Below are 12152 nucleotides of genomic sequence, written 5' to 3' on the forward strand. Positions count from 1 at the left end.
TTTGCCAGCACAGATAAATCACCAGGTCCCGGTCCTGCCGCGAAGGATTCTTGCCTTAAGCCCAATTAACCCATTAGGACAGCGGTTGCCATTTGATGCGGCAGTCAGAATGCAATTAAAAAAGCCAAGACCAATGAGCAGCATCAAACCAGAAAATGGCCCTGCAACTAACTCCTCCTCCGCACTTACTTCACTTACATTTAATTTTTATGTAAGCATCACAGCCCGAGGATGAGAAAAGAACCAGGACCACGACCAGGACCACGACCAGGACCAGGACCCAGACCCAAACCCCGACCAAGACCAAGAAAAGTAATAACTGCGCATTGCCATTATTTATGTTTATGTCCGCACTACATCATCTTCAAATGTCCGCGCGCCTCCCCTTCACCCCTTGCAGCTATAAAAAACAAGTGTCTGCAGTTTAGAGAAGGGTGTGGGGTGTACTAGATAGTTTCTAGGGATGTTTGAAGCGATTTATTGTCACTAGCACTTTATCCGCAAATCTGATCTCGAACTGCTCCCAGAAGCTATGCTAAAGGTTTTACGGAATAAAATATAAAATAAAATATATACAATATATATTTCTTTGAAATAAATCGAAGTTAAGGACAAACAAGGTCGAGAAACCGATTAGAAATCCGAATATCAATAGAATACTATAGAATAAAATATGATCAACTTATATGGCAAAAATGATTGAAATTCATAAGATATAGCAGATCCAAGTGGAACGGCCACATTTAGCCCCTATAACTTGCCATCCCTAAGAGATCCAGGCTGGTTTTCCCTGCACTCCAGTCCAAGACGACGTTTAACTGCCGCCGTTGTGAGTGCCGTTGAACTAATTTCCGTTGCCCTGCGGCAAGTCAGTGGGTGGTGGGAGGAGGGTGGTGGAGGGTGGTGCATCGCGGATGACGGACGAGGGGAGGTGGCACTAAAGTGGTTGCCAGGAAGGAACTCGGTTTGCTCCACTCTGGTCTGGCTTGTAAAAATTGCATTCTTCGCGGCCTTTTCTATTGCTCGAGCATTTGTCATTGAGGCGCTCGCTAATTTGACATAAATTTTAAATGCAAGGATGTTCTGCTGGGGAGAATGAAATGAGATGAAACATCCGGAAAGTTTGGAGGAACTGGAGCAGGGAAAAGACGGTTTGCTTAGAGCTATTCACAACTTGGAACTTAAAAACAACTCTATCAAGAAGAAAAATGCAGCATTTTCTTCTGAATTTCTATTTAGAATGCACTTTAGCTAAAAACCCATCAGTTATATTGGTGTCAAATTAATACAATTTTGTTCTTTCGAAAGTCAATAATCGAGGAACCTTTTACCTCACAATCACACTGCTATGTAAGCTTCCACTTAAAGTTATTGCCTTCTTTTCCTGCTGTTTGCTTTTCTAGCAATATTTCCTTTGGCAAATACTTATGATAAACATGTTGTAAAGTGTCCGAATCGATTAAGTTTCTGGAAAGTAACCCCGCCAACTCCTCGATTTTTCTGACCATTCAGGCAAACAAACCAATAAACTGCATGCGCTGACCAAAAACTTTTGACTCCCGAACCGAAGGGAATTCGCTGGAAATGTTAGTTTGCTCCACTTTCTGCACTCGAAATATAAATTGAAGATACGCACACAAGATGTACAAGTTTATCTTGCTGCAGAGATGTTTACCGACTGCCAATGCAAAAAATATCATTTAAAAGACATCTCCAAATGGAGATACACAAATGGCAAACGTTTTCCAGGGGCAGTCAAGCGATGTAAAATACATGGAGAGGATGGGAGGGGCAGTCATGAATGGACACACTATATGGTCTCTTGTTAGTCTTTGACTTTGACAGTTGTTGTTCAAATTGGCGGCAAAACAGGGCAAAAGAAGTAAAGCGACGAAAAGAGTTCAGTCGAGGGCCATTAAACGAGTCATGAATGAGTTGACCATTAGCCGGGGCATTCTGTAAACTCGGTAATTGACAGGCGCTTACAGATTGAACCACCTTTTTCCATTGTGGGGCGTTACACGTGCGTGCCAGTTGAAAATTTTCCAAAAAACTTAGAAAAAAAAAGGAATAACTGCTAGTTAAGTTTGCTTTGTCATAACTAACAGTTTACATTTGAGTTTTTGTTCGCAGCCTTTGTTGAAATTTTACAAGTCACGCACTGATTTGGCAATTTGCATGCAGCGACCGCTAGATGGCGCCAGCACGTGCTCCCAGTCAGGGACTCCCCTCCTCTTTCCTTCCCCCTCTATTCACGCACCCAATCAATATTGAAATTGGTTTCGGTTTACCAACCTTTTTTGCGTTATTTTTGCCCAACTTTTAATTTAAACTTTTTCTGTAAATTTCTTCTCAATGAGCATTGAATTAAGGCCACCGCCCACACTGCGTATGCGCAATATGCAGTTGATATGGAAATGCCAAAGGACTCAGTTCGACTGGCATTTTGGCAAATTAAATATTTTTCAAATGTGTGTCACTCGCTTCGCCCTTCTAATGGCGCAACTTTCCATGCTCGAGTATTAATTTATTGCCAATCTAAATGCGCGGACGAATGCACAGGAAGTCGAATTGAAAGTGGGGCAACCTCTCCCGCATTTTGGCGTTTCCATTTGCATTGTAAGTGGGTTGGCATTCTTGAGAGGATTTCAGCTGGAAAAACAGAAGCGCATAGGGATAAAAACCGAATTCACTTTATAACAGAAATATGTTCTTTTGGTTCAGCCAAAGGTGTCTTCTTTGACTTGTTAAATATATTATATATTTCAGAAGATAACAATTATTTGTATTGACTCAAGGTGCAACCATACTTTTTTCCTTTGCGGTTTATAGGACTCGATCCTGCCATTAACCCTGTCGCTGTCGATCGTCATTGCAAGCGATAACAGACGCATGAACCTGGATGGCTCCTTGTCCACATGTATGGATACCTGTTATCCCTTCCCCCACCGACAACTGAACTTTTTCATGCTCCATTGTGTTATAAATATTCATAAAGCGCTCCGCCATTTTTCGTTGCGACCGCCGCAACTAGAGCCTTGATTTCTTGCAGTTTGCTACACCCACATGTACATGGTACCAATACGTAGCCAATATGGCTGAAATAACCCCCTTTTGGGGCTCCACCACCCCTCCTCCCCTGCCCATTTAACCACAAGCCATGCTTCTAATGCCGCGTTGGCATAAATTTAAAGCAGCAGCTGCGGTTTTTCCACTGCTTTTCCTCTCTCGCTTTTCAGTTGTGGGTGGCTGGCGATGGGTGGTGCTACAGGGATTTGCTCTCTCTTTGCCAAGTGGGCGGCAGAAACAGCGAGAAGGAGTATTACAAAAACTGAACCAGGTACGGCTTTAAAACGGAAAAACCATTTTATACTGCTAATTGATTTTTCAAACACCCCTTGCCCCCTAATGAAACCAGAAAATTAAACCCTCTTCTCGATGTTGCGGCTGCCACTGCTCTTTTGTTTGGCATTCAATTAACGGGAATTTGCATTTTACCAATAGATACACTTTGCCACTATATATTTGCTTCGCCTCCCCATGTCGCCCAAGTGGGCGTGGCCAGCGCAAAAGCAAAAGATCCCAAGTGCCAAATCAACAAAACAAAAGAACAACGACTCGCTGCCTTTAATTACAACTCTTAGCATTGATCTTTGGAATCAATCAACCAAACGCTTCTTAACAATTCGAAAACAAGAAACATTCCAACACCCGTGTGTTTGATGGGGAAATAAACACATAAACCCAGATTCTTTACTCCATGGGTGGGGTATAAACCTTACGAAATAAATTTTATATTTAAAATATTCATAAAAACTAGTAAGGCGTTAAAAGTGGCATTACCATTTTTTGAACGGTGAGCCAAACATATTTTTCGAGCAACCCTCGCCGAGTATGAAAATCACTTACACGTTCGTCTATAAGCAATGAACTTAGCCTCCGACTTATTTATATGTTGATTATCCGCACTACTGTTTAAAGTCAGAAGGCTTGTGCTGGCATTAGTTTCAGTATTATGGATGGTAATGAATAATTCTTTGTGAGAACCGAATTTAGTTTAGGTAATAAATAGCCGATGGTCATGTTAAATGGTCAATATTAAATTTAACTTGTAATCAGTAGAGTACGCCCTACTTTTCTACATTTGCAGAACATTACCTATTATGAATTCTTCAGAATATGCATTTACTGGAAAATAAGTAACCCAGAAATATCCATGCCATCAACGCCACGTAGGATCGTCGCGGCAAGGCAAAATATTTTCCAGTGATTATTAAGCGATGATATAAAGCGGAAACCCCAGACTTGTCCCGCCCACCGTTTACAGAGGTATCTAGATGGATCTGGCCTAGACTGTTAATGATATCGCGCCCCGCTCCTGTCCACCAAATTCATGATATATGGGGGCAATAACAATTATTATCGCGCGGTGCGGGCAGGTTCATAAAACCCGATGGGTGCCACATGCATACATAAATAGCGCGCAAGATGACCAGCAATTGCATTTGTGGTTTTGGGCTGGAGTTGGAGTCGGAGTCGGGGTCGGAGTTGGAGTTGGAGTCGGAGTCTCAAGGTCGCGTTACACACTTAATTTAAAGTTGGTGCTGCATTGTCTGCATGGTTTGCTGGACAGGGGAGGGGCTGTGCGCCTCGATGAGGAGTGACCGAACCAACCGGTTCTGCAGCAAAAGATCTTGCTGATCTTCTGGTGCAGCAGCAGCTTCTTCTTCATTTTGCCTCAGTTTTGGCAATAACCACAATGCAGCCGGCATGACATTGAATTGTAAGTCTCAGGCGATACAAAAAACACGCGACGCATAAAGTATACGATACGATAAAGTAAAGCAGAGAGGTAAATAAAATGTAAGCCGACATCCGATGCAGCGACTTTGCACTAGAGATGCGCTCGTGATGCAGTTCAATGCAGTTTAATTTGAATTCACATATTTCTTGAATATTTATGCGCCTGTTTCCAGGAGCTAACGCCACCGCTGACCACTTAGGTTTCCCTCCGTTCCATAGGCACCTGCCCTTTTCGATAGTCGCCACACGTGCCAAGTCCGACGCAAAAGGTCACACATATGCAAGCAGAGCACGCTTTTTGCGCCATGTCTGCTATCTCTGTTCGCCCTCATCCGTTGTGCACACCCGCCCAACCGCCCCACTGCCACCCCCTGACCCTTGGGTCAACTGCCGCTGTTGCTGCTGCTGCTGCTGCTGCTTCTTCGTCGGCTGCGTTGTAAAAGACATTGACATTTTTTTCTGACCGTTTGCTCAGTTGCTTTTCACTGTACTTTGTTGTCGTTGTTTAATGGTTTTCATGCATATTTTTTAGCCAGCTATTGTTGGTAGCAGCGCATTACGTCACTTTCACTGTAGTTTGCGGCTTAAGGCAGCATTTGTGCTGGTTGCTGGCGCTGTTTGCACTTGTTTTTGGTACAAACAAGCAAATTGCAATAAAAACGCTCGAAATTTATGGTCCACTGGCATACATATATTTTGTTTGGGATGATTTATCCGAGACTTTTGTTCGCTTTGCTTTCCGGCGGCACAATTTATGCTCGTTTACATGGTAAACTTTTGCTGTTTTTACCAGTAGTTGCCCGTTCATGCTTTTTGGTTCAAGTTCATCAGTTGGCCACCGAATTTGCAACTGGCATCGGGTTTTGTAGTTAACGTCTTGATAAATGCGTCGTTGAGTTCGTCATGTTTGACTCGTATATCAGCGACTATTTGGCAAACACTCATCACAAAGTTGATTTTAAAAATATTTATCGCTATTAGCCTGTGCATTGCCCATACGCCATGTTAACACCCACATTACGCATTCGCCCCGTTTTCTCATAGTGTATGCCACTGCTGCTGGGCTTTGATCGATAAGAATCGGGCCGAAACAAAGTCATTAGTCCAGTTAACGTGGCCTGACTGAACAAGCTAATTTCCCAGTTGCCAAGTGTCGGCAATTTTTGGCCAGTTGTTTTCAATGGGTCAATCATACAAGCACTAAACAATGTGGCCTCCGCATAGCATAGTTTTTATTTTGTTTTTAGGGTCTCCTCGAGTCCACAGTGTGAGTTGCTTGAATAAGCTAACATTGTAATATAAATTACTGCTTTTCAATCAGATCAAAGTGCGCCTCGAGCAGTTTTATGTCAAATCCTTTGTGCCCAATGACATGTTCGTGGACTATGACGTAGTCGACTTTGAGAAAATCAATGTGAATCTCACAGTTCAAGTTCCCTTTCCCGGCAAACTCCTGCTGCACATTTTCGTAAGGAAGCTCTCAAATGAAGTGGGTGGATCGCACCACTTCGATCTGATTCGCTGGACGAACAGGGATCTCTGCAAGCTCCTCGATTCCCTTCGTAATATCACAGTGGAGGGCATTCCGGGCGAGAGCCTCTTGCCCTCGACTTTTGTTGTCGCATGTCCTTTGGTTCCTGGCTTCTACTTTGTGAAAGACAGCGCTATTGATTCTAAGCTGGCTCCCTTCCTTGTCCCTGATGGCAGATATATGGTGCTATTGGAGCTGATGCAAGTCTACGAGGAAGTAATGAAGCTGGTTTCCTGCAGAATCAAGCTTTCCATTAAAACTCCACCTGGTTACACGGAACCATCGCTGCTCAAAAATAGCGAGGAAAGTGAAACCACTGAGAAGCCAGTGGAGAAAAATGAAGAAGCTAGTACAGAGGTTACTCAGCCGAAAGAGGATAACTCGGACGCATCAGCTGACTACGAATAATGCTATTTTCGTGTAGGTAAATAAATAAAGTTCCAAGCTAAGTAGATTTTTTAAATATGCTTTTACATAGAGACTTCGCAACACAACACAATTTCACACTATTTTTACACAATTTCTGCGAAATTGTACCATCCATCAACAAGTTCGGGTGCGTAATAAAATTTATCCCACTATAAATTCACTGAGACATCTCACACATGTTACAGCCACGCCCATAAAAGTTAATTAAAACAACCAGGGGCATGGGAAATATATCAAACATGCAAAAAAGACGACAAAGACTGACTCAAAGATATCCATTCAGTGCAATCTTTTAATTTGTTGTCATGGTGAAGTTCGTTTTGATCTCCATTCGACACGTATTTGCTTAAGAGTGCAAACTGTGGAATGTTTTTGGCGGCATTCTCGAAAGTTCGTAATTTACATATTTAGAGCAGGGCGAATGTTTCCGGTTTTCAGCTGCAAGATCGATACTTGCACGATGACTGGGCGAAAAACACTTGGCCTCCGTTACCATTTATAGGTTGCGTTTTATACCATAGCCCAACCCAAAACGGTTCCATCGCTTGGTTTTACTTTTGTTAGGCTTGACAGCTGTTCAAAGTGTCAAATATTTATAGGTCCTCTGCTCAAGTGATAGTTTGCTTAATTGGCTTGGCCACTGAGTGATCACTCAATCTTCAACTTCAGATTAATTTACCAAAGGGCTCTGGATGTAGGAATTAGCAATTGGACTTCCTCGTATTACAATGGCTGCCTCTTCCGGGTTTTGGGTAAACATTACTCTGCTGACCGCATTTGCGGCGACCTTCATTTGTCGTTGCTTTCATTTACCCAGCCTGATTATTATTTAATCAACGATCAACTTCTTCGGTGGCTTGGCGGAGCAAACAAAACAAAAGATGCCACCAAAAGCCAAGTAAACAGGGCGGCCTGGTTTTGGTTTTCGGTCTTGCTGCTGAAAAAATCTGCCCAAAAAACCAAACACCTGCCTCAAAATGCCACGCCCCGTAGGTCTGCTTTTGGCCAGGTTTTTTGTTTATACTTCTTTTTCGCTTATCGTCTTATTTATGCGCCAGTCTTTTGTTTATGTATCGTTCATTTGTCCTCTTCTTCATTTGCAAACTGCAGTTTACACATGGCATTATCATCGATGGTCACCCAAAGTTCGGCTATAAAAAGCCCTGATGGCAGATGGAGCTAAGTGCAGTCGATTTTTGGATTAATCAGCGTAATCATCTACCTAGCAGCAGCAATCATGAAGTACCTGGCCCTGGTGAGTACTTGGACACTGATTTGGATTAAGGGCAAGTAAAATCATTTTCAACTCCAAATTTCTGAGTCCTGTCAATTTTTTTTTATATTAATGTTAAGGGAAGCCAACAAAAATATGCAAGTTCATTTTAAAAGAATATTTCATTTGCATTATATTTATAATATAAATCTGTTGTAATTTATATTTTGTAGACCATCTTCGTGTGCCTTATGGCCATCGCCCTCATTTCCGCCGTGCCCGTGGATGAGTCCTTGATCGGCGACAATATCTACCAGCCTGCCTTCGACGACGTCCAGCGTCCCCAGGATCCGCAGGCCATCTTCAAGCTGAAGAAGCTGCTCAAGCTGAAGAAGCTCCTGGGCTAGGAGGCATTCGCAGGCAGTGTGCCCAGCACCGTTCAGATTCTAGTCCAGCCAATTGGGAACCTTGCCTTCCCACTGCATTCGATTTTCAGCCCGTTTTGTTTAGGCAATACCATAAGCACAAACACACACAAAAGCACATACATGCGAGTAAAGTATACGTAATCGTAACTAAAATAAATGTAATTTTCACATACGGCGGTGTTTCTTATATCATCGGTGCTCCGGGGATGAGATCTCCATGTGCGTCCAAAAAGGAGCTAATGACTGGCGGCAGGTCGAGTTTTTGTTTGCCTAGATCTGAATGGGAAACCCGTTTCGGTCCGCTTCTGGGGAGAGAGTGTGAAAAGCGAAGGGAACCTTCCTTACATGCGTATAAATATTGGCCAATCGCTGTCCTACATAAACGATCTTGCCTATAAATCACTGATATTTTCATTGATTTATTTAATTAGTTAACTTAATATGTTGGTACTTTTATATTGATTGGGCCCAACTAAAAAAAACTTGATATTTGGTTTGGTTAAATATTGCCAATGTAAAAATATTAAGAAAACTCATCGCAGACAGCATGTCACGATAAATCAGACATTACGTATCAAGCATTTCTGATAATATTGATCACCTATATGGAGTTTCAAGGAAAGTTCCAGTGACGGGAGCTCATGGTATTCAGCCTTACCATAAATCGCCATATTCAGGTTTATTAGAAGCATAAGCAAAATAAAGTTGCCTTTTGTGTTATCGTAAAAAAATAAAATTAATTGAAAGTGAAGGTTGGGTTTATTCAACAAAAGACTCAAGAAGCGAACTTGATTTTTTGTACTCAACTATTTCCATGCTTGCTTTCTTTGGCAATAAAAATGAATCTACGTTTACGTTGTGTTACCAAATACTTTCTTTAATTTCACGCGACTTTTCATCTTAAAAACCTAAACACATAGTAAAACTATAAATCCATTAATGGGAGGGTATGGTTCAGCCCAGGAACAGCAGCTTCTTGAGCAGCTTCAGCTTGAGCAGGAAGGATTGGTCGTCGGATGGGTTGACGGACTCACTGCCAGGACCTTCGAAGCCCTCGGGAATGGCCTCCTCGCGAGGAGCAGCACTGGTGGCCATGAAGCACACGGCAAGGCAAAGGAAGACGCTCTGAAAAGGTTGAAAAGTTAGCTTCATGTGGTATTCCATGTCTGTTTAAGGTGACGCACCAGGAGCAAGAACTTCATGTTGGCTTCGGTTGGGCTGGAAGTATATGATCGATCGATGGACTCGCACTGCGCGTTGACAGACCTGCTTGCACTGATCACCAGACCCCGCCGACCCGTCTATTTATATGCCGGTTCAGTTGAGAGTGAGTTGCTCGGCCGGCAGACCGCTCGTCTTTCATAGAAACTAAAACAACGCGGAGCGTCAACCAAAGATTCAGTGATTTAGTGATTCACGAGTCGGAGGGAGGGGACAATCAATCTGTTTGGACTATTAAAAGTGATTTTAGTCCAACACGCATGTGATAACAAAAGCCAGGTTCCCTTTTTTCGTAGCCAACTCGTAGACTGCCTTATTGTGGTTCCATTGTTGGACTTTCGACGCCTTATGTTTGGGCCAATTGTTGACTTGCGGTTTCACCGGCTTCGCTTCTTTTTGCTAATCGGTGTTTCCTTGGTTTTGGGTTCTATTTGAGTAGGCCATTAGCTGAGCGGAATCTCTGCTAAATTTTAATTAGCGTCTTGACATTGGCCTTAACGTTCTGATCAGCCATTAGCTTCTTCTTCACACCTCCATAATTGGCTAGTGTAGCTGAATTATCCGAAAATAGTTGTCTGAAAATAGTGTTAAATTTAAGCAGGCGGTTTGAAAATGGCTACCTGCCAATTTTCAAATTATGCTGTATTGCAGTTTAAATGTCGATTGTGAAGGAAGTCCATTGGTAAATATTATACATCCATTATTAAATGGCTTAAAAAATAGGGGTTTCTCTTTAAATCTATAATAATAATAAATAAATAATAAACTAGCAGCAATTGACAAAATAATGAAGAATAACAGCAAATAAATGCGTATTTGTATTTTCCTTTGTATTGTTCGTATACACGCACATGGTTAATAATTATACATTTTCAAAAGTCTGAATAATTGGCGCCATTTGCAAAGAGCTGCCGCCCTTTTAAAAAAATTGTAAGTCCGACAACATCAATCTACACCGATTGCAAAAAAAACAATCGATACACAGCAACATCGATGCTCCGTAATGATACAGTAAAAAAAATACCAACCGATATCGAAACTCGATAGCATCGATACTCTGTAATAACACAAATAAAAAAAGAAACAAATTAGTCAAATTACTAAATTCTTAGTTACCGAATCGCGAGCATCAACATCTTGAAGATTAGCCCAATTCCATACACACGCCCACAGGAAGAGAACAAACGGATACCATGACGGGATCGTTCAGTGTGAAGCTCAAGTCCAAAAAAGGTCAATTCATTGTCAACGACCTGAACGAGCACACGACGCTGGGGGAGCTGAAAACGAAAATAGTCCAGGCCACCGACATCCAGGCGCCCCAACTGCACGTGCTGGTGGGCTATCCGCCCAAGCCACTGGACCTCTCGCAGCAGCAGGAGCAGCGCGACCTCAAGGCGGTCGGAATCAACAGCGGAGAGACGCTGATTGTCGAGGAGAAGGCTGCTCCTGCGCCAGCCGTTGTGCCTGGCGGCCCCACCATGGAGGATGACGAGGAGCTGGCGCGTCGTCTGCAGGCCGAGGAGGAGGCACAGCTGCTGCAGGAGACCGCAGGCGGTCCAGTCGCTCAGGCACCAGAGTTCCAACTGCCTGTGGCGCCCACGGAAAGCGGGCCGAATGGCGACTTCAATGGCATCCTGCTGAAGAAGGTGGTGCCGGCGGACAACTCGTGCCTCTTCACCAGCATCCGATTCGTGCTCAAGGGCAAGGTGGACAACGAGGGCAGCGAAATGATGCGACACATCATTGCCCAGGAGGTGGCCGCCGATCCGCAGAGCTACAACGACGCCGTGCTGGGCAAATCGAATGCCGAGTACTGCGCCTGGATACAGAAGGCGGACTCCTGGGGCGGCGCCATCGAGGTGTCCATACTGTCCAACTACTATGGCATTGAGATCGATGTGGTGGACATACAGAACGCCATTATCAATCGCTTTGGCGAGGACAAGAACTTCGGACTGCGTGTCTTCCTGCTCTTCGATGGCATCCACTATGATCCACTGTACATGGAGACATCGTCGAGTGCTGCTCCGGCCACCATCTTCCCCGTGGAGGAAGTGGGCGTCTATCAGCAGGCCGAGCAGTTGGCCAACGAGGCTCAGTCCTCCCGCCAATACACCAATGTGGACAAATTCACGCTTCGCTGCATGCAATGCGATGTTAGGCTGGTCGGCCAGGTGCAGGCCCAGGAGCATGCCAAGCAAACCGGACACAAGAGCTTTGGAGAGATTTAATACGTCCTGATCTTCGGCACCGTCTACATTGTGGCTTTCATGCTGTTCGCCTACTACCTGCTCACCACCTAGCCACAATCGCCGTGCGAGGAGTCATCTCATAAGCAGTACTACCTCCACATCACCGCCTACCTAAGTTATTGATTATTGTGCCCAGCCGCCTGTATTCATGTTAGTCCCCATTAAAGCCCTTTCGGAATGCAATAAAGAATACACCTTCATCTACACTAGACAAGTCATGGAGTTGGTACCATACACTCAGCGAGGCTTCCCCATTATAGACGCTCTCCCGA

The 12152-nt window shown here is 43.8% G+C and overlaps 4 protein-coding genes across 4 annotated transcripts; 3 read left to right on the forward strand and 1 right to left on the reverse strand.

Moving 5' to 3' along the window:
• The first annotated feature begins 6124 nt into the window (after nucleotides 1-6124).
• On the forward strand, nucleotides 6125-6839 carry LOC6544274. The gene is made up of 2 exons (XM_001971924.3): nucleotides 6125-6754; nucleotides 6813-6839. Exon 1 carries the CDS (start codon nucleotides 6176-6178, stop codon nucleotides 6740-6742), a length of 567 nt encoding a protein of 188 aa, XP_001971960.2. The 5' UTR covers nucleotides 6125-6175; the 3' UTR covers nucleotides 6743-6754; nucleotides 6813-6839.
• Nucleotides 6840-7915: 1076 nt separating this feature from the next.
• On the forward strand, nucleotides 7916-8573 carry LOC6544039. The gene is made up of 2 exons (XM_001971927.3): nucleotides 7916-8018; nucleotides 8210-8573. The coding sequence occupies exons 1-2, from the start codon at nucleotides 8001-8003 to the stop codon at nucleotides 8381-8383; spliced, it is 192 nt and encodes a 63-aa protein (XP_001971963.1). The 5' UTR covers nucleotides 7916-8000; the 3' UTR covers nucleotides 8384-8573.
• Nucleotides 8574-9254: 681 nt separating this feature from the next.
• Nucleotides 9255-10761, reverse strand: LOC6544040. The gene is given in 5 exon segments (XM_001971928.3): nucleotides 9255-9529; nucleotides 9589-9618; nucleotides 9621-9679; nucleotides 10654-10682; nucleotides 10742-10761. Coding segments are annotated over 5 exon segments (309 nt in total). The 3' UTR covers nucleotides 9255-9358.
• LOC6544041 (ubiquitin thioesterase OTU1) lies at nucleotides 10605-12094 on the forward strand. Its single transcript, XM_001971929.3, has one exon. The coding sequence runs from the start codon at nucleotides 10819-10821 to the stop codon at nucleotides 11857-11859; it is 1041 nt and encodes a 346-aa protein (XP_001971965.3). The 5' UTR covers nucleotides 10605-10818; the 3' UTR covers nucleotides 11860-12094.
• Nucleotides 12095-12152: the final 58 nt, after the last annotated feature.

This window comes from Drosophila erecta, unplaced genomic scaffold (assembly GCF_003286155.1).
Source record: "Drosophila erecta strain 14021-0224.00,06,07 unplaced genomic scaffold, DereRS2 tig00000021-arrow-pilon, whole genome shotgun sequence".
Classification (NCBI taxonomy): domain Eukaryota; kingdom Metazoa; phylum Arthropoda; class Insecta; order Diptera; family Drosophilidae; genus Drosophila; species Drosophila erecta.

Excerpts from the sequence above, each read along its gene's own strand:
- LOC6544274 (XM_001971924.3), top strand. The coding sequence starts at position 6,176 with ATGTTCGTGGACTATGACGTAGTCGACTTTGAGAAAATCAATGTGAAT.
- LOC6544041 (XM_001971929.3), top strand. The coding sequence starts at position 10,819 with ATGACGGGATCGTTCAGTGTGAAGCTCAAGTCCAAAAAAGGTCAATTC.